The sequence below is a fragment of the Castanea sativa genome, chromosome 7 (assembly GCF_040712315.1).
Source record: "Castanea sativa cultivar Marrone di Chiusa Pesio chromosome 7, ASM4071231v1".
Taxonomy (NCBI): Eukaryota; Viridiplantae; Streptophyta; class Magnoliopsida; order Fagales; family Fagaceae; genus Castanea; species Castanea sativa.
This window is the reverse complement of record NC_134019.1, coordinates 16,030,249-16,058,124: the sequence shown is the minus strand read 5'-3', so window position 1 is coordinate 16,058,124 and position 27,876 is coordinate 16,030,249. Positions and strand designations below refer to the sequence as shown.

Sequence of the window (27,876 nt, the reverse complement as noted above, 5' to 3'; positions counted from 1 at the left end):
GACCCAACCGATCACTGCTTCACAACCACTAACCATAACCATCGATCTTTGTTTCACAAGGGAAATCGAAGAGATAGAGAGTGAGAGACAGATAGTTATCCATGAACCTACCGATCTGAGAGAGACCCATTGAGAGAGAGACACCAATTGAAGTGATAGAGACCCACTGGTTTGTAAAAATAGACATCGACCTGAGAGATACAAAGTTTAAGATGATAGATTGGTAAGAAGAAAAGAGAGAGATAGAGAAGAAAGAAGAAAAAAAAAAAAGAAAAAAAATTAGAAATATTTTAATATTTATTTTTAAAATTTTTTGGTTATACATGATAAGTTGTAACATATTACTTATACAATAGTGATTTTTACATATTGAAATTTTTTTTTTTTATAGTAGTTATAATATATTAAAATGTGGTTGCATCAAATCTCCATTCTAATGTATGACACATAAAAAATAAGAGAGAAAAAGTTTAAAAAAAAAAAAAACTGATTTTATGGGTGTTTGATTAGAGAAGAAGGGATGATGAAAAATTGGTAGAGACAATTTATTTTTTCCTATGGCTTGCCAAATTCCTAGGGAAGAATAGTTACCTTTAATGACTGACTACCCATTCCTCTTCTGACATGGATTTGCTTGTTGCTTTTTCACTTTTTCTTTGGGCCTTCCTGGGCGTGCATCTCTTGGTTGCTTCGTTGGCATTTTTTTCCCCCATTTCCTGAGTCATACAAGTTTTGTTCTTATTATTTTATTCTTCTTCTTTTTTTTGAAAAAAAAATTTGGACTTAACTCTTCGTGAATTTTCTTTTTTTACTTTCTTTTAATATAGGCGTGAATTTTTTTATAATAATAAATTTGAATGATTGCTTCTTTTTTGCTTAACACTTATTTATTTATTTATTTTAGTCGGGCATTATCTTTTGACACGCAGCATCTGAGTAAGAAACTTAATTTTTTTATTCCTCTTCTTTTGTTTTCCTCCACACACACACACACACACACACACACTCTCTTCTTCTTTTGTTTTCCTTTCCCGTTTCCCATGCGCTACCGTCTTCATCTATCCAAGTCCAACCAAAAGTTGGGGACGAAATAGCAAAATAACCCTAAGTTTCTAACTATATAGTTAGCAGGCCCGGTTTGCAAACTATATCATAAACTAACATCTCGAGTCTTAGACGCTCGATTTTGGGCTAAAAATCGAGTCTTTAAGGCTCGGTTTTCTCTGTTTGATGTGGCGTTTTTGCCAGGTGGCGTCCACCTGGAAATCGAGTCTTAGAGACTCGATTTATGTGACGTGGCCATCTGGATCTGACGTGGTTGTGCCACGTGGAAAATAGGAAACCGAGTTTGTGAGACTCGATTTAAATTTGGGTTTTTTTCAAATTTTACGCCTCTCACACAGCTCTCCTCTCTCTCTAACACAGCAGACTCTCTGTCACTCTCCCTCTCTCTCACTCTCCCTCACTCTCACACACCGAACCTCAGCCTCTCTCACTCGCTCACCCTCTCCACTCTCACTCACTCACCCTCTTCGTACTCACCAGTCTCCACCATTTTCCATCAGGCTACGCGGTTTGCTCTGCGCCTCCACTGCCTCCACACCATTTTCCATCAGGTTTGTTTTTTTTTTTTTTTGTGCAAAATGAAATTATTCTGTTTGGTTACCGAGAAATTGAACTAGAGAAAAACAATACCCATGTCTTCAATTTCACTATCTCATCAATTTTACTCACCAAAATAAGAAAAACCCAATTCCCATTACTTAAAAGTAATGGGTATGATTCAGAATGGGTATGATTCAGAATGGGTATGATTCTGTGTGTGTTTGGTTTGGGATTTTGGAGTTTTGGGTTTGCTTTGGCCGTGTTGGTATGCTGAATTGATGTAGGCTAGTGTGTATGGGATTCTATGGACTTTTTTAATTAATTTTCAGATTCTGGGTCTGATGATTTTCTGTAAAATCAAATACAATATCTCAGTTGTGTCCAATGCAGCATAAGTAGTAGTTTAAAGTTCATGAAGCAAGTTAGAGGTATAATTTTCATGCTTTTTTTTTTTCCTTCTGGATTTGGTAGTTTTGGGTTATTTTTGGTGTGGATATTTTTGCTTCACTAGACTTGAATTTGAATTGTTTGCTGAGATTTTTTATAGTTGTTGTTTAACTGTGTGATTGGATTTGTATAGGTAATAATTATTGAAAGAATTTTGGTTTTTAGTGACCTCTGATGAGAGGTTGGCATTTGAGCATGATTTGGAATGGTGGGTAGATTTGGATTTCGAGTTTAATTAGGAATATTTTGGAAGTGATTCATTTTTTTTTTGTTTGGAGGGGAAGAGGGTCTGATTTATACAATTGACACCTATTGTGTTTAAGTCTAAGTTCATGCTTGATTGTTGTCTGCCTCCTGTTTTGTTTTTCATTTTAGCTTGCTTATTAATGCGTTTTGGTATTTGATGTTTTGGAGTTCATATCATGTGTTGTTTTACTGGTAAACTATAATTCACACTCCTGGTCCCTTTAAGACCTTACTGTATTTGCTGCAAGGATGGTACCGAATGAGGTAAAGAAAGTAGGTTGGCAGAATAGCAATCAAACTTCTTACCAAGAATAGTCTCTCCACCTATTGATAAGACCCCAATAGCAATCAAACAATTTCTTATTGGATGCAGAATTGGATGCTAACTTATATGATGGCCAAAATTTCATTTATATTGTGTGTTCATTTCTCAAACTAACTGCTTATTATTTTTGTGTAGTATGGCTGCTGCAAATGCTGGGCGGATTGACTATACAGAGCCTGGACCCATTGACAGGTCGGTGTTGTCAAAGCAGCTCAAGCATCGGTCCGAAGCCATTTGGAATGGGCAGGTAAAACATAAAACTAAAGATTTAACTAATGTACATGCATTTAATTTATACAATGTACATGCATATGCCACCCATATATTAATCCATGGTTCGATCCCGTGCGGGATCCAGATCTCGTTACCTGCCGTAGCCGTAGTTCAGAGTTCTCCAATCGAGAGCCAATGGTGGACGATCGAGTCAGGAACATCATCAAGGCAGTTGGTTTGGAGGGACTCCTTTGGGTCCCGGGTAGAGAGATTGACCACGGTTTGATAACTGCCTTAGTGGAGCGATGGCGGCCCGAGACTCACACCTTCCACATGCCACATGGTGAGATCACCATCACATTACAGGATGTGGAGGTTCTTCTCGGGCTTCCTGTTGATGGTGATGCTATAACAGGGAGCACGCAGAAAAGTTGGGTGGATGTGTGCCGGGACTTCCTTGGCTTTCAACCTATAAATCAAGACAACCATAAGCAACTTACTGGTCAGAGGATTCTCATCAACCGGCTTTTGGAGCAAGTTGCCGATCCATTGCCGCCTAATGCTGAAGAGGACCAGCTGCATAAGTATGTACGATGCTACATCCTAGCGCTATTGGGGGACACAATATTCATGGACAAATCCGGCGATAGGGTGCATCTAATGTGGGTGCAACAGTTGGAAGACCTTCGTAACCCACGAAGGTACAGTTGGGGAAGTGCTTGCCTTGCATGGTTATACCGAGAGCTATGCAGGGCAAGCGAAGACACTAGTCAGATTGGTGGGTGCTTACTGTTACTCCAGTATTGGGCATGGGCCAGGTTCCCCTATTTGTGCCCCGCAGTTGAGCATGGTCCGCCAGTGGGTGCTTATGGTCCTCCAGTGCGTGGTCCATTGTCCTTGAAGTAAGTCTTTACCTCATGCACGTCATCTACATTATGCGATCATTCCCTAAGCTTATAATAATGTAACTTGCTTTTATTTATTTATTTTAAAGGCTTCTAGCAATTTTTTATGTCAACATTGTGTAAATTTCAAATAGAGGTTCAATATATATGATTACGTTAATATACTCCAATTTTGTGATTGTCATGTGGCTTGCATGTGCTTTGTTTTTTATAATCGAGTTTCTTATTCTATTGTTATTATTAATTAAGTAAATATCTATAAGATGATCTTAGTAGTTATAACATTGGAATTATCTCTCGTATGAAATAATCGAGATATTGATCTATTGCAACCGATTGTAGGTGGTTGTGGGTCCCAAACAAGAAAAATAGGCCCGCCCACATCTTCGGGGACGTATATCGCGAGCAAATAGCTTCAATGTTGCCAGACCAGGTATGAAAATGCATTGTTTTACATGTTTAGGAACAAGATATTGGATTGAGTGGATTTGAAATATAAACATTGCTACATAACGTGTTGTGTACTTGTTTATTGGTTGTGGTAGGTGGTGTGGCGGCCATATGAAGCCGAGTTAGAGGACCTTCCGCCATGGTGCGTTGCAGGGAGGGCCGTGTGGACGGCAACGGTGCCGCTTGTATGTTTCCACCTAGTAGAAAAACATACACCGGATCGTGTCGTTCGTCAATTTGGGATGATCCAAGAAATTCCTCGCAATGTTGACACCGACACTGTGCTTCATGGCATTGATTTGAGGGGGAAAGTCGGTGTTGATTGGACGCGAAAGCATGCTGTGCATATCGATGAGTGGGGTAATCGCCTTCAACGACGTTGTGAAGCGGTGCTTGGTGATATGCCTCCACAAGACGAGTACCATGACCGGTTCAAAAGGATAACTCGGAGGTTCATAGATAGGCCTGGTGCTATAGTGACTCTGCTGGTAACTTCTCAATGTCTTCTACATCTTACCATATTGAAATAGCATGAAACCACTGTTTAGATAACAGTATACTATCACATTTTTTGCTTAGCACTTGGTCTCTCTATAATTTGCAATTATTACTAGCACAACCAATTCTAAACCAACATTTATTTTATTATCGATTGGCATTGTTGATTTGGTGTTGCATTACTAATATGTGTGGTTTTTCCATGTGCAGATTGAGGGATACGTCCGTTTGTTGAGGCGTCACCCAGTGGGCATAGAGGACCACAAGGACATTACTGAGGTCCTAACGGCAGTGCATGCAATTGAACGTGTACAACCTCCTATTCCTGAGGCCCCGAATGAGGAGGCACCTACTCCAACGGGCCCAAGCACGAGCACAACCCCGGCCGGATGTCGCCCTCGTCCGCCTGTTGCTAGCCCTCGGGTTGTCCCTACCCCCGATCCTTCTCCATGCATCCCACATCCATCCCCTAGCCCTACCATCCCTTCATCCACCCCACATCCATCCCCTACCCCCACCATTCCTTCACCCACCCCACATCCATCTCCTCGCCCCACCATACTGACACCTACCCCACATCCTTGTCCTGGGTCTGACATTCGTCCACCCACCCCACAGTCATTTCCTCAGCTGTCACCCATTCCATCCTTTGACCTGGGTATTGATCCAACCCCACCTAACATGCAGCATGAGCCACCCTCCCACAGTACATCTACTGGCCCTTCTTCAGCCATCGACCCACCCCATGTTCAGGCTGAGCAGACTGTTAGGTTACCTACAATGGCTGAAGGTTGGCTGAAATGCATATCAAAGGCACCTCCTTGTGGGACAGGAGGCACAAACTTGGACACAATGCTGGGCCCAAGGCATCTGACGAAGGACATGCAAGACCTCTTCCTCATTATATGAGACGGCATAAGATTCAAAAAAGGTAACTCAAAGCTTAATGTGAAACAACACACTTTATTCCCAGTGGTATTCCTCTTTTCACATTTCAATCTACTATTGATTACTTCATGATATTATTATGAAGGTCAATATGGTTTTAACGTACATTTTCCGACGTAGGTGATGGGAACGAGTGGTTGAAGGGGGCCAAAATGACAGTGATGCGGGTGTAGAAGACGGTAAGCAACTACTCTGACTTTGGCGGTTAAAGGCCACAATTCACTCTCGATTGTTGGAATAACAACGTAAAATTTCATTCTTCTCTCTTTTCTTTTTGTTCTTCGCCAATAAATTTTTGTTTAATTAGCGCGGAGTCTCAATTATTTATTTATTTTGCGTAGAGTCTGAGTAATTTTTACTTAATTAATTAATTTCTTTCTTAGAGTCTAACTAGTTAGTTTGATTAATTAATTAATTAATTAGAGCTTTTTCTGTTGGTGAATTAGAATCTGAATTATAATTATTTAATTTCTTATATTGCTGTGTAGAATCTGAATTTTATATATATAATGTTAATATTTATTAATTAATTTCTTATATTCTTGTTAGATTTTATTAGGGCTGTTCTGTTGGTTGGTTAATTTATGTGTTTCTTTGAATTATTGTTTTGTAGTTTCATTTGTCTTACAAACTTGTGGGGTTGTTGGCGCCACTTGTACTCTGCTTGGTATCTTATTTCCCATGGAAACAGCAAAATCAGAAGAGGATAAGCCCACAAAAGATTTCGTCAAGACGGTCGAAAGTTTTGGTGGACTCAGGTTCTGCATTTGCCTGCATTGGAGAAAGCCCTGCTAGAGGAACTAGTGAAATCTTTGAAGGAGCAGGGATTGTTGAAGAAGGGATCAATCCGGGTAGATATGGAAGAGCTGGATCTAGAAGAAATAGATTTTGAAAGGCTAAGCAGAGAATTTCTTGTGTTGGAAGATCAGATTAGTACAATGAAAGATATTATGGGGAAGACTGGAAGAGAGCATTGGATGTGGAGGGATCAATCATCTGGGTAGATATGGAAGAGCTGGATCTAGAAGAAATAGATGAAGGGCTAAAGCAGAAAATCTCTTTGATGTTGAAAGAGCGGATTATAGCAATGAAAGATTTAAAGGAGTAGAGAGCATTGCAGCGCTACATCTGGAACAGCTAGAGAAAGATCCAGAAGAAATAGCTCGGAAAGAGCTACAGAAGAAATACTCTCGCATGTTTGCAGAAATCCGAGAGAAGATAGAGACAAGTGCCTGCTAGTGCTTGGTAGATGTTTACCTGCTATATGATGTTTCTTTTCTATACTTTATGCTTTTATGTTCTCTCTGCCTACATAAAATTGCATATTACCATTTCCTATAATATCCGGTAGCCCTTACATCACTTTTTCTTATGGATCTCATTAAGTTACCTCTTTTCATCAACTTTTGTTTGTGGAAAATTCTGATGGTTGCATCTGAACTCTTTATTTGGATCCAATATCATCTAGATGCTTTAACGTCTTCTCAACTTTTTAACTCCTAATTTGACTTAACTCATTGTTTTAACCTGTGGAAGAGACAATTCATATGAAAATTGAGTCATGTGCAGTTGAAAATATGTTAGATTCTTTGTATTCTTAACGTGCTAGTAATTTTTAAAGTACTAAAGTAATGCAGGCTAATTTATAAATTTCATTATGGGAAAGGCGAGTCACCTCACCTTTAGCATTTCAGTCTTTTCTGTTTATCCATTTACATTATCTCATCCTACTTGCTAAATCCTATTGATGAATTTAGAATTTTTCTGTTTTAGCTGAACATCTGTGCAAAAGCAAAACCAGATAAATGTATACAATCTGCTTGGAAAAAAAAAAAAAAACCCTTATAGTTTAGTTCATGAGTGAGAGTTTAGTGCCGTAAGTTTAAATTGATGGCTTTTAGTCCCTGAAATAACTTGGTCAAACTAAAAGCTAACATGTTATGGCTTCATTATGGCTAAATTACATCAGTTTAACTTAGGTAGGGACTAAATCGATCGCTTTAAGTCTTGGAAATAATTTTAATTTCTCTTATATCAATAGTCACACCCATATCACTAGTACTCCCTTCTGATATATCTTGCTGCTTTTCCTTTTTCTTTTTGGCTCTTGCTGGTCCACTAACGTTGAAGTTGAATTACCATCTTTGTTTTTGTTGGTAGTGGTGTTCTTGTTATTGCTAGTGCTCTTATTATTAGTGTTGTGTTTTCTCCCATGGGATTTATCTATCTATGTGACTGTCTAATTTTTTTGCTTGAACTGATTTTGTCAAGGTCTTTGTTTTGAGTATTCAGGTAGATATTGTGTACTAATGTTATTTCCTTGTTCCTTTTATAGCATGATGTTTCCGAGATAAAGAGCTTGATTTACTGATCTTGTTGTGTAGGACTGTTCTTGTAGCAAACAATGTTTCTCTGCTCAACAAAGAGGCAAATGCACCTATCTATAGTCCTGAAGACTTAAAAAATATTAAAAAAATAGCTGAGAGAGATGATACATTTGACCTACTTGGGAATTCACTGGCACCTTCTATATATGGGCATTCATGGATAAAGAAAGCTGTAATTTTATTGATGCTTAGTGGAGTGGAAAAGAACTTAAAGAATGGAACCCACTTGCGAGGGTGAGTTGTACCTTCTTCTCTAATATTCTATCGGCATTATATGCATCTTTTTTATTGTACCCTTTCTCTTATGCAATTCTCTTATTTCCTGTATCTGGGACCATTCCTTGAGGCCCTAGCATAAGAATTGAACGTTGAATGTTAATAAACTGATTAATTGTTTCTTTCAGCGACATTAATATGATGATGGTTGGTGATCCTTCTGTTGCCAAGTCTCAACTTCTAAGAGCCATTATGAATATTGCTCCCTTGGCCATATCAACTACAGGTCGGGGTTCTTCTGGTGTTGGTTTGACTGCTGCAGTTACTTTAGATCAAGAAACAGGTAAAGCATCTCCATGTACTCTAGCATTTTGCATTATGTGGCATTTTTTCTTCTTCAAGGAAATGGTAATTGACCAGTGGCTGTTGATCAGGAGAAAGAAGGCTAGAAGCTGGTGCGATGGTTCTTGCTGATCGAGGTGTTGTCTGTATTGATGAATTTGACAAGATGAATGATCAAGATCGTGTTGCCATACATGAAGTTATGGAGCAGCAGACTGTAACTATTGCCAAAGCTGGTATTCATGCGTCACTCAATGCTCGATGCAGTGTGGTGGCTGCTGCAAATCCCATATATGGAACTGTAAGTGGTACATATGGTAGTTATTCAAGTGCACCTTACTGCAAATGCTAGGTGATTGGTGCTTTAATTGCTTAGCTTGATTTCATGCTGTTTACTGGTTGTGCAGTATGATTGTTCATTGACTCCGACGAAGAATATTGGACTCCCAGATTCTCTGCTTTCTCGTTTTGATTTACTATTTATAGTATTGGATCAAATGGATCCTGATATTGATCGTCAAATCTCTGAGCATGTTTTGCGCATGCACCGGTACCGTTCTGCAGTTGGAGGTGTGTTAACACTAATCTCATGCTCAGAATACTAGTGGTCTCTATGATGAGCTTGATTAAAGAGTTAAATTGTAGGTGAGGCGACACTTGATGGGAGCTCAAGATATGGAAGAGAAGACGAATCTGATGCTGACTCTGTCTTTGTCAAGTATAACCGAATGCTACATGGAAAGAAAGTAGAAAGGGGACGGAAGCGTGATACCCTTACCATCAAGTTTCTTAAGAAATTTATTCATTATGCAAAGCATAGGATTCAGCCTGATCTGACTGATGAGGTCATTATAATTATTAGTTTTTTATTCCTGCCTTAATGTAATGAGGCTATAGCCAGACTAATACTAGTACTTTTTTGTCTGCAGGCATCTGAACAGATTGCAACAGCATATGCAGAGCTTAGAAATACCAGTTCAAATGCAAAGGTTAGTGCATTGTAATCCATTGACAAACATCCAGAAATTAACTATCTGGGTTTTCTAATCCACTGAAAAACATATTATACAATTAATGATAGTTTTTCTCTTTACCAATTCGTGTGTAGACTGGGGGAACACTTCCAATCACTGCTAGAACCTTAGAAACCATAATACGTCTCTCTACTGCTCATGCCAAATTGAAGTTGAGCAGAAAGGTACCTGGATCCATCTCTCTTTTGATGTCTTTTGTAATTAAATGAGAATATAATGAGATTTGTGTTCATTATACTCCTTAGATTTTGGAATGAATCTAAGTTCAATATTAATGTTCAGAGGTCTTATTTGTATTGACCTTTAACTGAGGAATTCCATTGTTTTTCTGCTTGCTCATCACAAATTGATCTCTCTTGGCAGGTTTCAAATTCTGATGTTGATGCTGCCCTGAAGGTTTTATATTTTGCAATATATCATAAGGAATTGACTGAAATGGAGGAGCGTGAGCATGAAAGGGAGAAAGAATTGGAGAGAAAACGTAGAGCTGACCATCCTGGTGGAAATGATAGAGACCATCGTCCTGGAAAAAAAGATAGACGCGAAAGTGGAACTTCAGATGTAGAAGGGTGAGCCATAGCTGTATTTTCTACATGAATTTTGAATGTACTTGTTGCTTAGAAGCATTGGTATCTATTCAAGGAAAATCTGTCATTTGGCTTCTGCTGAGCTGTGCATGCTTTTATATATATACTTCTATATATAAATAATCACACTTTGTGTAGTTTTTGGTGTAGACTTTCATTTGAATATGCAAGCTCTGAACTAATTTGTTTTATTTTGTCTTTTCAATTATTCTTTTGCCTTTTTAACTATGGGCAAGTTCTTTATTCCCTATGTGTGTATCTGAAACTTCAAGCAACCATGGTATTTGGATGTGAATCCTTTCCTGTGTAGATGAATTTCAGCCATTCCTTGCATCGCCTAGTTGAGTTAAATAGGTTTTCCTATAGACTGGTTACATAGTGACCATCATTTTGATCTCACATTGATTTGGGTGTAATGTAGTATGTTCAACAAGCTAGTCACACTAAATTGAGTTTTTAATGATTTTAAACTTTTATGAGCCAACAAGGTTTTCAAAAGAAGCCTATCTTTATTTTTGGATAAATATTTTAATGCTTTCTTCAGTTTCCTTTATTGCAGCAATGGTAGTTTGACCAATTTACGTAATCAGTAGTTGACAAAATCAGTATTTTGTTGACAAGTACCCTAAGTACAGAAAAATGCATGGAAATGTTTCAAAGCATGTGACATTGGTCACAGAAATGAGCAAGATGGCTGAAGAGAGAAAACTCATGTTAGTTTCAGAAACAGAGCAGGAGTTGGCTTGTAATGATGGTCAAGTGGCAGCATTTGAGGTAGTGTAATCAATTGTATGGTGTCTTGTTTTTCTCTAAATATTGTTTATGTTACTTCATATATGTCCTTGGGCCTACTTAGATATACATTTTTGTAGATAATTTATAATAGAGATTATTATAAGATACATAAGTATGGATTTTGATATAATTTTTAGACAGCTATATGGTCATGAATCAAGCCGAAGGAGTAGATTGTCCTAGTACAGGAGGTTGAAGAAAAGGATGTTGTCTTGGATGATTTTGTTGTATGCACACATGCATTAGATACACTCATCAGTATGAGACAGATTAAGATGGATTATGTTATTTACCCAATGCTCAAATATGGTTGGGAAATGAATTTACAAATTTTAATTTGTTAAAATATATTTTAAAAAAAATGATACCAATAACAAAATTTCTTTTTCCTTTTTCTTTTTCTTGTAAATTTTAAATAAGATACAATTTTTAACCTTAGCATATCAATAAACTTCCCTATTTGACAACAATTGATTTGAAATGACTGGTGGCAATATTTATCCCATATTTTAAATTCATGGTTGAAATCTTTTTAGATCATTTAGTTGAAACACTAGTTGAAGTTATGTGATGAGAGGAAACACTAGTTGGAAAATTATTTTGTGATGTCATGTATTCTAAAATCTGACTCAGGACACTTTTTGAGACATTAGCTCTTTCACATGCAACATAACATGCTATAAACTCAAACATATGGCCTATGTCTTTCTTAGAAGGCCATTCTTCGACCAATCCACTGACATCTTCACTATCTGACCTCTCTGTCTGGGAAATGTCCCTATTAAGCATACAAATAAGAGAGTTCATTGTATCTTGGACCAATATATTTTGACATCCATTGTGGGAGCAGGGAGGAACAGTAAATTGTTATGTTCCCTGCTTCTCCCTTCTTGTTGAAGTTATGTGATGAGAGGAAACACTAGTTGGAAAATTATTTTGTGATGTCAAGTATTCTAAAATCGACTCGGGACACTTTTTGAGACATTAGCTCTTTCACATGCAACATAACATGCTATAAACTCAAACATATGGCCTATGTCTTTCTTAGAAGGCCATTCTTCGACCAATCCACTGACATCTTCACTATCTGACCTCTCTGTCTGGGAAATGTCCCTATTAAGCATACAAATAAGAGAGTTCACTGTATCTTGGACCAATATATTTTGACATCCATTGTGGGAGCAGGGAGGAACAGTAAATTGTTATGTTCCCCTGCTTCTCCCTTCTTGTTGAAGTTATGTGATGAGAGGAAACACTAGTTGGAAAATTATTTTGTGATGTCAAGTATTCTAAAATCGACTCAGACACTTTTTGAGACATTAGCTCTTTCACATGCAACATAACATGCTATAAACTCAAACATATGGCCTATGTATTTCTTAGAAGGCCATACTTCGACCAAACCACAGAAATCTAAACAATCTGACATCTCGGTCTGGGAAATGTCCCTATTAAGCATACAAATAAGAGAGTTCACCGTATCTTGGACCAATATATTTTGACATCCATTGTGGGAGCAGGGAGGAACAAGTAAATTGTTATGTTCCCTGCTTCTCCCTTCTTGTTGAAGTTATGTGATGAGAGGAAACACTAGTTGGAAAATTATTTTGTGATGTCAAGTATTCTAAAATCGACTCGGGACACTTTTTGAGACATTAGCTCTTTCACATGCAACATAACATGCTATAAACTCAAACATATGGCCTATGTCTTTCTTAGAAGGCCATTCTTCGACCAATCCACCGACATCTTCACTATCCGACCTCTCTGTCCGGGAAATGTCCCTATTAAGCATACAAATAAGAGAGTTCACCGTATCTTGGACCAATATATTTTGACATCCATTGTGGGAGCAGGGAGGAACAAGAAATTGTTATGTTCCCTGCTTCTCCCTTCTTGTTGAAGTTATGTGATGAGAGGAAACACTAGTTGGAAAATTATTTTGTGATGTCAAGTATTCTAAAATCGACTCGGGACACTTTTTGAGACATTAGCTCTTTCACATGCAACATAACATGCTATAAACTCAAACATATGGCCTATGTCTTTCTTAGAAGGCCATTCTTCGACCAATCCACTGACATCTTCACTATCCGACCTCTCTGTCCGGGAAATGTCCCTATTAAGCATACAAATAAGAGAGTTCACCGTATCTTGGACCAATATATTTTGACATCCATTGTGGGAGCGGGAGGAACAAGATGATTCTGACTCTGACAAGGCTTATGAGGATGAGAAAACTGGATACCTTGTAGCTTCATGGCCACAAGTCATTTTCTAATGAACACCACGTTGCAACACCGCAAACATCAGCAAGGTATTCAACTATCAGACGCAGAAGATCCAAAGCTGATACTGAATTTGAAGCTAATGCAGGTCAACAGTTGATTGTTACCATCCTCCAGTGTCATCTTGAGAGTGTAAGAGCCCTGTGAATACCACAAACCATCAGCTGGTTGATGCGAAACACTAGAGTAAGAAAAATAAAAATAAATGATAGATTAAATTGTTATATTGGACTGTGACAACTAACGAAAATGTTAGATATCTAATGGTAAATGGCAACAAAATTCTAGGAATTGGCCCCGTTAAAAATCGAGTTTAAAAGAATCGATTTACATATATAAAATCGAGTTTAAAACCCTTGATTTACACTAAAAAGCCGCCTTTGCAAATCGAGTTTTAAAGCCTCGATTTTTAGTTTAGTGGTTCTTTTAAAAATAATAATATTCCGCGGAAATGGCGCCTTTAAAAATCGAGTTTAAAAGCCTCGATTTACATTAGTAAAAAGTGCGTTTGAATCTGCCCAAAGGAAATCGAGTTCCAAAGACTCGATTTCCACTGGGATTTTTTTTTTTTGGTTGCAACTTACCGCAAAGAAGAACAAGATTTAGTTTTTTCCCTTCCCCTACAGCAGTAAACAACTAGATACAACCAATCAAAGGGTACATCAGAAACAAACAACCGGTCCCAAATAGTTACTATTCATTACTGGCTAGGCAAAAGCTGCACAACGCAACTAATGTGACGAGTACAATGGATAACAAATAGTTCAATTACAACAACATTCAACAATAAACAAAATATAGAAACAAACAACTAACTAAAATTAACATAGTCTACATTCGGCAACAACATTCAACAAAGAAAAAAAAAACACTTGTACATGCATATACAGAAAATAACGACAAGTCCCACGTACATTGCCAAAACTTTAATCGAGTCTTCGCTCGCCTGACAAACATGAAAATACAATCGTTAGTTTCCAAATGCGAAGAACAAAAACCAAATGAAATTCATAGCATATTATATAAAAACAGTGAGAGCACTTGCCTAGTTTGTAGCACTACCACTTGTCGAAGCCCCAAGGGAATTGGGACAGCTTCTACGGTTATGCCCCTCTTGATGACACACTCCACATCGCTACCTCGGTTGAATCTCCCTCAAGTCCGGATCTTCCCTCCGGCTTCCCCGTTCTCGTCGTACCCCGTCCATTTCATTCCTTATTCTTGAGGCCACAGGACGACCTTTGGCCCGCAATAGCTGTGGGTCGAGCACCCACCGTGGTCCGCGAACGTCCCTCCACAATGACTCGACTTTGGCACCACAAAATGATGTGAATATGTGTGAATGGCGTTGTTCAAACTATAACATGGGTCAATATAGCCGGTCGCATCGAGGTGCGTACCTTGAAGAACTTTAATTGCATGTGAACAAGGAATCTTCAAGTTTTGCCACTTTCCGCAACCACATATTCTATCAAATGCGTGCACTTCATGATCGTGGTTTCCCCCTCCACCTCTATGGTCGTTGTACGGGGTAAGCACTTGATATACACCAGTTTCATGATTAAAATTCCTCACAGTGTGGCCTGCGGTTTTCTGCGCATTTTTGTTATAGATCTCCATTGCATAATCACTCCACACCTTACCTCGAGAGAGATCTTCCGTAATTTTTTTATGTCGATCGTGGAAATATGCAACAAGTTTGGACCAAGTGAACTCAACCATTGCCGCAATGGGCAAACCGCGGGCACCTTTAAGTACCCCATTAAAGCACTCAGAGATATTGGTTGTCATTGCCCCGTAACGTCTTCCACCATCATGTGACTGGGTTCATTTGTCCACATCCTCACTGGTTAAATATGTGTATGGCATACAGCGTCCAACATGGCGAGCAGTAGGGTCTACACCCCTCAGTAAATTAATCTCGGCCTCCTTAATGATTTGCATTATGGATTCAAATTTAGCTTCATGGGTCGCATATCCAGCTTTCAAGGCCAATGCCTTTAGAATCGGGTCATCAAAGCGTCTGTTGAAGTTGCTAGCAACATGTCGAAGGCAATATCGGTGATATACCTGTTCTGTTCCGTCCCTCCCTCTAGGCCACTGTCGAATGGCGTTTTTGATACCTTTATGTCGGTCAGAAATAATGCAAATGCCGTTGGCAGGTATAACATGCTCAATCGAAGCCCTGAGACACTCTAAAAACCACCCCCAACTAGCCTCTGACTCCTTATCCACAACAGCAAAGGCAAGAGGCAAAACCTTTTGGTTGGCATCAGTTGCCATTGCAATCATCAAAACCCCTTTGTATTTACCATACAAATGAATCCCATCAATACTGATCACTGGCCTACAATATCGGAATGCAGCAATGCATGAAGCAAATGCCCAATATACATAGCGCAGTAACGCAGAATTCTCGTATGGCCTAGGTATGGTGTGATAATTGTACTGGGTACCCGAATCCTGATCCAAGTATGCCAACAACAACTTTTGCAACCTTTGGTAAGACTCCTCCCAATCCCCAAATATCTTAGCAATTGCCTTTTGTTTTGCGTCCCATACTTTATAGTAAGAAAGCTCATGTTTATACTTAGTATGTATGATGTCCCAGAGCTCATCAATACGAGCAGTGTGATTTTGTCGCAATTTTCCCATAATTTCTGATGCAACAAAATTAGAATCCATTATTTTACCGTCTCTTCGCAGGCCAAAGGGTATACAAGTGTGTGGACCCACATAATATGTGACCATCCACAGACCATTAAGTTTAACCTTTATGAATGCCCCAACGTACCACTTACAGTTGTCGTCAACGCATGCGGCGCACAATTTAGTTTTGGTCGACCTCCGGATTATAAAATTCCTATTATCATTTGCTGCGTATATTATCAATGCACGCTTCACCACCTCTTTATTTGCAAAAGTCAACCCTTTACAAAAAAGCATCTCATCTTCCCAAGTAGAAACAAATGGTATCTGAAGACGCGAAGGATCAACCATACTTTCCCAAGTATTTGCGTAAAATGAGTCGGCAGGAGGTCTGTAGGCAGTAGTCGCATTTGTATCATGCTGGATGCCAATATCATGGTCTGCATCACCTTCATCATGGTACTCCATATTTTCCTCTTCAAAATTGGGAACAACTTCATGGTCATCCATATCGTTCTCAAAGTCACCTCGCTCAATCCTCTCTTCATATTCATCCACATCATCAATATTTTCACCATCATTCGCGGCATGATCTTCGTCTTCGTCTTCCTCCTCTAAATGTGTCTCTTGAGGATGGAGGGGTTCACCAGTATTGGTAACATGATCTTGAGATGGGAGCGTATAACCTCCCATTGTATACCCTCCCATTGTAGTACATCCATCATCTAGGGCTGTAAATTGTAAAGCCGTAGTTGTTTGTTGCACCACCTCAGTATCAACTTCTACAAGCGGCTCCGAACTTACGTACAACTCAGCAGCATTTACTTGGGGCATTTTTTGGATCCTATTAAACATCATCTTTACATGTTTGTCTTCTTTGATCTCCATATACCTGTAATTTATCCGTTCATGAAGAACTTCTTGTGGGTAACGATAAATAATCTTGATGTCATACCAAGCAGGGTTCAAACTCAATGAGTGCATTATTTTCCTCTTCAAATCATCCAACGTCTTCAACTTACGACGTATCATCATGTAGTAGCATTCAATACCCGGCCCTCTAAATGGGAATCCGTCAATCTCTCCAGGATTGTCAAGGGGTCCACCATAGTATACATTTATACCAATATTCTTCAGAGATTGTGAACCTATTAGAGAGTAAAGTATAATATGTTAGTGACATATTTGATCTCTTTTATTTAACATCAATTAGAAAACCTTGAATATCTACTCAAAGTACAAAAATTACAACTTCTCACCCCACATCACATACAAACACACTCAATCATTATCATTTCGTACTCAAACAAATAAAAAAATTAAAGACAAAACTCACCCCCATTACAAAATTTCGACTCAATTCTAACAAAAATATAAATAAAAATATCAAACCAAACAACAAAAGTCATGAGGATGTGCAAATGAATGAGTGCAATTTGATCATGAGCAATCAAAATTAGACATATCATCTAATTTCAAAATCAAGGCATTAATATACAGTTAAATATACCATATGTGATATACAAACTCAAATTTAATACAAATTATGGAGAAAAGGAAGCAGATAAATTCACCGAAAGCTAGCAAAAAGACTTCCTAGGTCATGAATAAAATATATATATATATATATATATATATATATATCTTTCTCCTTACTTTCTAAAATAGATATATATATATATATATAAATATATTTATATAAATATATATAAATATAAATATAAATATAAATATAAATATAAATATATATATGTATGTATGTAAATATATATATATATATATATATATATATATATATATATATATATCTTTCTCCTCACTTTCTAAAATAAATATATATATAAATATAAATATAAATATAAATATAAATATAAATATAAATATAAATAAAAAAATAAATATAAATATAAATATAAATATATATATATATATATATATATATATATATATATGTATGTATGTAGGTATATATATAGATATAGATATATATATATATATATATATCTTTCTCCTCACTTTCTAAAATATATATATATATATATAAATATAAATATAAATATAAATATAAATATAAATATAAATATAAATATAAATATAAATATAAATATAAATAAATATAAATATAAATATAAATATAAATATAAATAAATATAAATATAAATATAAATATATATATATATGTATGTATGTATGTAAATATATATATATATATATATATATTTATATAAATATAAATATGTATGTAAATATATATATATATAAATATGTATGTAAATATATATATATATATATGTATGTATGTATGTAAATATGTAAATATGTAAATATATATAGGTAAGAGTGAGGAGAACATTACCTGACATGAGGATGTGCAAATATGCTACTAGGATTGTATGAGAGTGAAGAGAGGAGCAATGTTTGTGTGAGAGTTGAGAGAGGAGCAATGTTTGTGTGAGAGTTGAGAGAGGACCAATGTTTGCAGGATTGTATGATGAGATGGTTTTGCTGAATGTGTGAGAGAAGAGCAATGTTTGCTTTCCTGTACAGTTTTTTTTTTTAAAGATTCCTGAGAGACCTAGGAGACCTATTTTGTGAAGACGTACACGCGTGCTTTCTTTTCCTGAAAATTCACGTGATACTTACTTTCAGAGACAATACACTACTTCACGTGATATTTTTTCTGAAGATTTACACTACTTCACGTGATACTTTTTCTGACTGAAGATATTTTTTCTGAAGATTTACACTACTTCACGTGATACTTTTTGTTATATTCAAGACCAGGTCTTCAGATCAGAGATACTTTTTGTTATATTCAAGACCAGGTCTTCAGATCAGAGTTCAGACTCTCCAGAGAGAGAGACATGGAAGTGACAGATGGGACCCAACGGTGTGGAAAACCCCCACTTAAAAATCGAGTTTATGAGACTCGGTTTCCATTTCAGGAAACCGAGTCTCTAATACTCGAGATCTAAGTGGCGTTTACGTGGCAAGAATCGAGTCTCTAATACTCGGTTTTAAAAATCGAGTCTTAGAGACTCGATTTCCAGGTGGATGCCACCTGGCAAAAACGCCACATCAAACTAAAAAACCGAGTCTTAAAGACTCGATTTTTAGGCCTAAAATCGAGTCTCTGAGACTCGAGATGCTAGTAAATGATATAGTTTAGAAACCGGGCCTGCTAACTATATAGTTAGCAACTGAGGGTTATTTTGCTATTTTCTCCAAAAGTTGGTTCTTTTAACTTTACCTTCTCTCCCGCAACAAACCTAGAGTAACCCAGCAAACAGTTCATTCCCTTGGTGATGATGTCTCAAGCTATGCGTGAGCGAGTTCCATACGACGTCGTCAACGACATCTTTGGTCTGCTACCAGTGAAATCCTTAACCCGATTCAGGTCCGTTTCCAAAACTTGTAACTCCATCATCTCCGACCCCACTTTCATTTCCACGCACTTCAACCTCAACCTCAACCTCACCAAATCGCTAACATCCACCAACACCCACAGTGGTTATTTGCTATACACTCCAACAGTAACAGTAACAGAGGATCATTCATCTTCCACTTCCAAACAATTGTGTACTGTTGTTTGCAACGACCCCACGTTGCCCCCGGTTTCTAAATTTGAAATCCCACCGATTTTTGACGAGTTCAGCATAGTTGGCTTCTGTAACAGCGTCTTCTGCCTAGCTAGTTATGACCAAGATCTTAATCACATAATCTATTTGTGGAACCCAAGTATTAGAAAGTTTAAAAAGCTTCGATCGACTCTCTTTCTTTACAGTAATGTTACAGTTGTTTTTGGATTTGCTTTTGACTCTAAAAATAACGACTTCAAGGTTCTGAGACTTATAACTTTTCGGGAGAAAAAGCCGCAGGCTGAGGCAGAGATATACACTTTGAGCACGGATTCATGGAGAAAAGTTATATTAACAATGGAGTCCTTACGAGGGTATGAACCCAATTTTGGATCTATTGTTTCTATTCTGCCACGCTCTGTATTTTGTAATGGAGCTTTGCACTTTATAGCAAATACTTGCGTCCACCATTTCATTTTGTCCTTCGACGTCCATGATGAGACCTTCCATGAGATGAAGATGCCTCTGCCTCAAAATTATGCACTTTCTTTTCAACTAGCGGTATTCAAGGGATTGCTGGCCATTATTTACTTCTTTCATGGTCTATGCCACTTCTGGGTTATGGAGGAGTATGGTGTCGTTGGGTCTTGGACTAGAAAATTTTTGATTCCAATGGATTCGCCTCATGATTTCTATTGCTGCACTGATAATGGTGAATTGATATTCAAGAGTGCCAATGGGCTGGTTTCAATTAACCCGCCTAGGAGTCGGAGCATTCTTGCGATTGAAGATGCTAATTGGGTGGGTTTCTCAGCTAATTCTATGGAGAGCTTGGTTTTACTTGATCAAGGTGAGCAAATGTGAAAATTAACTTTAGCTATTATATCACTTTTACTGCTGAAAGCTTCAGTTTTTCCATCATCATTGTGAAAATTATCTTAGCTATTATGGTATAATTTATGTATATTTGTTTAGGAAACTAGATAGTTTTGATGCAAAAAGTATTTAGTTAGCTAAATTACATTTGACAGTTGATGGTTAGAAGCGTTAACTTACATTTCTCAGTGTGCATTTCTTATAAGCAAATTTACAGCTTCGAGCAGAGAATGCTAGGCTTAGGTTTGCCTTTTGCTAAGAAAATGTGTCCTTGGCCCTGTTCTAGTGTTTGCTTGATTTTGTTCTATATTGGCTTTGTTTCGAGTCTCATTTTGTTTGGTTTATTTTTTGGCATCTGTCTGATTGCTGAAAAAATGGAAAGAAAATGATTGTTAAGTCAGAGTTAATATTAGTTTCTGCACTACCAGTTAATCAAATTAACATCAGTAGAGACTAGAGAGAATGTGGAGGTTTCAAAGATTAATAGTTTTTCAGTTTTTGTACCGTATATGGGCAGGAGGGTTGTTTAGTTGTTTGTGCCTGTGGATGACAACGTGTATTGAGAGATTTGGGGAAATTATTGAGTACCATCTACTTATTTTTGTTTAGATCTTGCTATTATTGCGGGGAATGTCCAGTAATTTTGTGTGCATTGTAGTTGTTATCAATGTTACAAGTAGCAACAAGATGCTTTAAGAGTACTCCATAGTATTTAGCAACTCCAAAATGTGCTCAATAAATAGCTAAGCAATTCTATTCTATTGTGCTTTCACCATTGACCATCCAGAATCCGCTTTAGTCTAATTGGCCTGCTTCGCAATGTTTAGTTCCATAGCTATTTGTGATAGAATATAGTTGTCACTTGTTCTTTTGTTTCCTGATCTGTGCCCCCATAGTACATCCCCAATGTACTCGGTTTGGCAATCTTTCTATTATTAATAATATTCTTACGTTATTTATCAAAAAAGAATATAGTTGTCACTTATTCTCAAGTCCAACAACTAGCAGTAGCTGAAATTCTGCTTCCTTTTAGAAGTTTAAAACAATGGAATTCTAAGTAATCATAATTAACCTTGGCAGAAACCAAAATTTGCATTTAAGGTCATTAGTAGGTATTGATTTAACAGTGATTTAGGACAAATTTGAAGTACCTGTCATATGCATGTGTTGGATTTTAGGATAGGAAAAATTTTCTTCTTCTTATTATTATTATTTGATACGTAAAGAAAGATTTTATTGCAAAAAGATCACTTCATGTTCAACAGACGTAAAGAAGTATAAAGAGTTAGAGAATGTTATTATGTATAGAAAGCAATGGCTCTATGTGATTCGGAATGGAGATGCTATTAGTGAAACCCCATGTGCAAGACCAATCAAATAAAGAACAAATAAATTTAACTAGCAATTGAGGTTTCGGTGAGGGAAAGGCTTTAGAATATATGCAATGCTTATGGTTTGAAAAGGTCGGATTAATAATTGCAAAGAAGGCTCGAAAAGTGAACAAAATGGCTACAGGAATTGCGATGGAGTAGTGAAATTTACTATTATTTATCCTAAAAAGAAAAAATTGGATGCAAGAATTAACTCAAAGGCTACGTGAATGGTTTTTGGTTTGATTTAAAGCAGTATTTGGTCGCTTAAAGGTGTGGAAAATATTGGGTTTTAAATGTTTTAAAGGGTTGTGCCTTGGTGCGATTGCAAGTACTTCTGATTAAAAGCGACATGTCGTAGGTTCGAGTTTGGGAGTCAACTTCTAAACAATTGGGGATAAGGCTGATTACCAATCACTCCTTCCAAACCTCACCAAAATAGGAGTTTCAAGCATTGAGTATGAGCTTTTTTAAGGTTTTAAAGGGATGAGAAAAGATTTAATTTGGAAGAAGAAGAAGAGAGACATAAGAGGTCAGTTTGCCTTTTGCCCCATAACTCAATCACGCTATATTCCATTAATCAAGGGGTTTTTTTTTTTTTTTTTTTTTTTTGATCAATTAGTAAGTTACACAGACAAGAAGGATATTTTAATTAGAGGGGTGATAGAAAGCATAATTTTGGATATGAATCATAGGATAAAATGACAAAGAACAATACATGTTGCTAAAATACTTCAGGTGCACATAATACCACCTCCTGAAAAACAGACAAATCACCATATGTGATAGTACATAAACAAAGTACCTCATTCTCCTGATGCTCCTACTTTTCTTGAGGACGATTTGATTTAAGAGGTGTTGTTATTGATCCTGCCTAGAGTTCTGGACTTTCCCACATCTATTGAATTCCACGTTTGATCTTAGAAGTACATTCTCAAATCTTATAATCACTGATGAGAGTCAAACTAATGGAGCTACGACTGGGATTCATAACTAACAGGTACTAAATTCAAAGAAAAATCAATATTGTTGCTGTTGTTTGCATACTTATTGATCTCTCTTTTAAGTGTATGTTTCCTCTTTCTCATTTAAAAGCTATTTGTTCCGCATTGCAATTAAAATTCAATATATAGAGTGGTGGAGTCAGGATTTGAGTTAAGGGCGGCAAGATTAAAAGGATAAGATTTGAAACAAAATTAATCGAAAATGACTTTAAAAAAAAATTATATAATAATTTAAATTAGTCATAGAAAATATAAATAAAATGTAAACCATAATTCATATTTCACACCTAGGTTGATTTACTTAGTTTCCTCTGATAATTATTCATATTATTAAAATAAAAATAAGAATAATAAATTCAAGTTATTAATGTAATTACATGAAGTTAAATAATGAAATTTGATTACTTCAAATAAGTTGAAGAAGAAAGCAATATAAAAGTGTTAAAAGTATAGTAATACACTTGGAAAGCTGTATAACACTTCACTGCTTTTTTGCTATAATTTTTATTTTTATTTTTATAGAGTTCATCTTTCTTTTTCTATTTTCTAATTATTAAAATTTAGATTTATACCAAAGGTCTGTGAAAGTGTGAAGAGATTGATGGGAAAAAAAGATTAATGAAGGAATAAAGGCATTAGGAATTTAGTGTCATGTATTTTTTAATAGTTATTATATATTTGAACATACCAAATGTCTTGTAGCTCAACCAATACATTTTAATATTTTTAAGGAAGACATCCCAAGTTCAAATACCCCTCTCCCCTTATTGTAAACTATAAATTATACCAAACAAAAATTTAAAAATAGGACCCACTTGTTTAGGGCTTTTTATTGGGGATAAAAATAGCAAGACTTTATAGAATGAAAATAAAAAATAAAAGTCTATTACATTAGTAGTCTAGCCTAGTCATGTGGCAACCAGCTAGCCAAAACATTGCTAGTTTAATAAAACTTAGATATAACACCCACAACATCTTCAATCTACAAGTTTTCAATTAAAGGAATCTTGGCCATACATGACCTTGGCTAAAACCATGGGAATTACCATTGAATATGAAGCTAATACAAAAGATTTAGAGGAATAGAGCATACCTTGCAAGCTAGGTAACCTCACTTTATATGCAATGCTTTGGAAAGCACCCCTGTTCCACGGCTTTATAAAACAGAATGTTTCTCAATTTCTGAAACTATGCGGCAATAGCAAGACCTCATGAACACATGGATCAGCCAACAAGAGCCTCTTATGTCTTATATAATTGAATTTTAATTCAAAGTGCCGTGAGTCATAATAGTTTATCAAAAAGAAAAAAATGTTGTGAGTTTGTTATTAAGTTATCAGCTAGTTTTTAAAATTCTTTTTAAATGATATTTAATATTTATTGATAAAAAAAAGATTGCATTCATATAAAATCAAACGAAAAAAATTACATCAGTTGAGAGAGTATGTTAAATAAGGATTCTCCTTATTCCAAGTTACATAGTGCTCAATATGCATAGTGCTCAACATATTGAGTCTAAAATATAGCACCACCTACATTTACTTTGTATACAGGATCTGCAGGTGGAATCCAGGATTGATAGCCAATGTCCTTAACTATAACAGTAATTTCTTTGTCTGTTCAAAGTTTTTCACTTTACCTAGGAATTTGTAATCTCCATATTCTTCTCTAAATTTCTTTATATCACTATCAGATGATCCACCTTGTGTCTTGACGAACTCTTAAATCCATCTCTACTTTGTAGGCACTTCTGAGTCTCGCTGAGACTTTATTTGGTTACTCTTGTTCTATTGCTAAGTTAGTCTTAGTTTCTGCTATATCTTTTTGTTTGAATAATAGCAATCTACCAGCTGTTTTGGCTTAGCTTGTTAGGTAGATTTTTCCTCTGTATATTCCTTTTAATTTTTTTTTTTATGCATCGCAGTTTATCAAAAAAAAAATCATTCTCAAAATAATTTATGCTTCATGAGGCAAGAACATATGACGGATCAATCAATTTTCCATTCATCCCGTTTACAGTCAATAAGATCACTAACCATAGCTTGATTATCCAGGTACTTTGAGGCGAATTGTAGCAGTTGGAACTTGGAAGCCACCTGTCAGACCAAATCCAAACCAAGCTTCCTCCCATTTCCCACCCTCCATCTCATCCCTTGTCTAACAATGTGTTGGGCAGCCATGATGCTTCTACATAAATAAGATGGTCTTCTACCCTATGTAGCCTCCACAAACTCAGGGAGTGTTTGATAATGTTGTTTTAGTAATGTTATTTGTATTTTTTGAAAGTACATGTGGGTGAAAAAGTATGTAAAAGTATGTATAATGTTGTTTAAATACTGGAAGCTGGTTTCATTTTGTTTTCTAGTCCGCCTGAGGAATTGCGTAAAGCCTTGGAGGATGACTGTCATGGAGTTTACTCTAATAGACTTTGTACTGATTTTGTTGTTTAGTTTTTAATGTTATCGTCTGTTTAACCAAAAAAAAAAAAAGTTTAAATACTGAAAATTGTTATTCTAGTTACACTACCAAACAACCCCTCACATTCTGGAAAGTATTTAGCTTTAAGAACATGGTAGGCGAGAAAGTTATGATTAGTTCGGAGCTTCCACCCTTGTTTAGCTAAGAGAGCTAAATTGAATTCCTTTAACAGTTTAAGAACCATACCACCTTGAGATTTAGAAATCCAAATCTTCTCCCAACTAATCCATGTTATCTTCTTATTGTCGCCCTTTTGATCCCTCCAAAAATTCCTCACCATGCTTGTTAGCTCATTATAAAGAGATTCAGGGATTTTGAAACAACTTATAATGTAAGTAGTAACTGCTGGAGCAATATCTTTTAAGTTTATGTTTCCCCTTTCTCATTTAAAATCTATTTGTTCCACATTGCAGATTAATTATAAACGAACAAGTTAAAAAACATGAACACGGGGAAGCTAAGATAAGAAAAGCCTCAGTTTCAGTCAAAAATTAGTCAACGAGGTTTAAAACTAGAACATGTCAAAGAGAATAATCTCACCCGCACAACAAATCAAACACAGTGCTAACAAGTGTCAACATTGAGAGTGAATCGTTGAGATAAATTCTATTTTACGCATATATAAATAACACGATAGATTGGATTGGAAACACTTCAGATTTCTCAAGGACAGTAGACTTTCTTGTATTCTACAACTCATTCTTGAAGCATCAGACCGAACTAAACACATCTATATATAGAATATAGATGCTCTATGTGCCTGTTTAATAAAAAGCATAAAAAGTGCAATGAAATGAAAAAGAACACGACATAGCAACTCTGTAACAGTGTGCTCCTTTCACTAATACACACACATATATAACTTTAACCAATGTTACACTACATAATATTTTTTAATTAGAAGTAAATTTTGACAAATTCACTGTTAGATACATTATTTTTATATACTCTTTATGCTTGCAAAATTTCAAGATAATCAAAGATTAATAGTCATGTCATCAATTAATTGTTTAAATTTAAGTTTTTGTATAAAAGATGAGTTAATAGATCAAATGGTAAATAAAATCAAATTGACATTAAAATTAGCATGAATATTAAGAACATATAGAATATATAATTTGGCAGTGGGATTTTCAAAATATGAATTCTATAACAAGTTACCAAGTGGTGTAACATTACTTAGAGTTATACCAGGTGTAATTTAAACCCAACATTTCTCTCTCTCTATTTATATATATATATTCTCCCATCTACACCAACGGTGATTATTATAGTGTCCAATGCCACGTCCTAGGTAGAGGAGATTTGTTTTACTCTACGTTGGAAGAGAAAGTAAACCAGTTGCGAAGTTTGTTGAGAGATTTTGTATAAAAATTGAGGAGAATAAGAGGGAATCTTATCCCAAAACACATCTTGATTTTTTCATTTATTGAAATATTAACTAGAGCTTTTGACAGATCATGCTGGACAAATGGGAATCCGCCAGAGAACTTCAAGTGAGGGAAGAAAGAGCTCCGCATAATATTTTCAACTTTAAATCCAAAATAATTATACTTGGGCCTCTCAAAAATTAAAAACTAGTGAAAATAATAAAAAGTTGCACATCACATTCCTATGATTGAATGCTGGATGTGAAATTTCACTAGTTGTGAAAAGTATAACTAATAAATCTGTAAAATTTATAGTAACTCTCGCATTACTTTTGGATTTAATTCTATAAAATGGATGTGGAATTTCACTGAGATAAATGACAGTCGGGTAGAATTTATTGAAAATGATTTATGTATTGGTCAAAAAATAGACTTAAGATATACAGAGGTTTTGTATATTTGAACCTTCAAACTTCTTGAATGTTAAACCAATCACATCAGCTTATTTATAATCTTCTAAAATAGAAAAAAAAAAAAAAAGTAACAATTTTACACATTCTAATCCAAAAAACACTCATATCAGTCTTTGTAAAAATGTGCAAATATACACTATAGCCGTGTAAATAAACAGTAACTGTGCATATATGCACAGTTACTGTTTACCATGTAAATGACTTTTTTTTTTTTCCTCCTCTCTCTACCTCTCACTTACCTCTTACCATGTAAAGAAATATGTGTATAATATTTTATTTTAATATTTTACACTATTTATCGTGTAAAGAAATGAATATTTTATTTAAATAAATGTATATAATAGATAAACTGATGTTAATGTTTTATAAAAATAGATATATTAAATAAAAAAAAAAGTATGTTTTAAATATGTAAAATGGAGAAATTTTTCCGCAAACCGACGTGAATGCTCCTTACATAAGTACTTCACAGCTTTTGTTAGCAAGTGTATTTGTACCCTCATTAAAGAGACCGGTCCCATTACTGTTGGAAAATAGTAAATGCATATGTGGCTCGAGTCCTAAGAAAATGTCAATTGAATACGATACAAAATTCTATGTTACGCAAAATAAATTATAAAAGAAGTATGATAAGTAACTACATTTAACTTCATTTGAGAGAGAGGGAGAGAGAGAGGGCTTATTAGTACCATACCACATAAAAGCTCAAATAAATGAACAATACATGCATAATTGCTCCTAGATATTGGTTACAAACTTACGGTAGACAATTATGTAATCCACCAATGCATG

At 35.9% G+C, this 27,876-nt stretch overlaps 2 protein-coding genes across 5 annotated transcripts; both read left to right on the top strand.

Moving 5' to 3' along the window:
* The first annotated feature begins 979 nt into the window (after nucleotides 1-979).
* LOC142642054 (F-box/kelch-repeat protein At3g23880-like) lies at nucleotides 980-25,259 on the top strand. 2 transcript variants are annotated; one of them, XM_075816407.1, is made up of 3 exons: nucleotides 980-1,078; nucleotides 19,167-20,363; nucleotides 24,818-25,259. In XM_075816407.1, exons 2-3 carry the CDS (start codon nucleotides 19,241-19,243, stop codon nucleotides 24,922-24,924), a joined length of 1,230 nt encoding a protein of 409 aa, XP_075672522.1. In that variant the 5' UTR covers nucleotides 980-1,078; nucleotides 19,167-19,240; the 3' UTR covers nucleotides 24,925-25,259. The 2 variants fall into 2 exon arrangements, with proteins under 2 accessions (XP_075672522.1, XP_075672521.1); XM_075816406.1 differs by lacking the exon at nucleotides 980-1,078 and having other exon boundaries at nucleotides 19,166-20,363.
* Nucleotides 6,154-10,982, top strand: LOC142642544 (DNA replication licensing factor MCM3 homolog 3-like). 3 transcript variants are annotated; one of them, XM_075816925.1, is made up of 10 exons: nucleotides 6,154-6,882; nucleotides 8,022-8,258; nucleotides 8,429-8,583; nucleotides 8,675-8,883; nucleotides 8,990-9,152; nucleotides 9,228-9,427; nucleotides 9,512-9,571; nucleotides 9,691-9,780; nucleotides 9,980-10,185; nucleotides 10,825-10,982. In XM_075816925.1, the coding sequence occupies exons 2-10, from the start codon at nucleotides 8,209-8,211 to the stop codon at nucleotides 10,868-10,870; spliced, it is 1,179 nt and encodes a 392-aa protein (XP_075673040.1). In that variant the 5' UTR covers nucleotides 6,154-6,882; nucleotides 8,022-8,208; the 3' UTR covers nucleotides 10,871-10,982. The 3 variants fall into 3 exon arrangements, with proteins under 3 accessions (XP_075673040.1, XP_075673041.1, XP_075673039.1); XM_075816926.1 differs by having other exon boundaries at nucleotides 10,763-10,982; XM_075816924.1 differs by having other exon boundaries at nucleotides 10,748-10,982.
* Nucleotides 25,260-27,876: the final 2,617 nt, after the last annotated feature.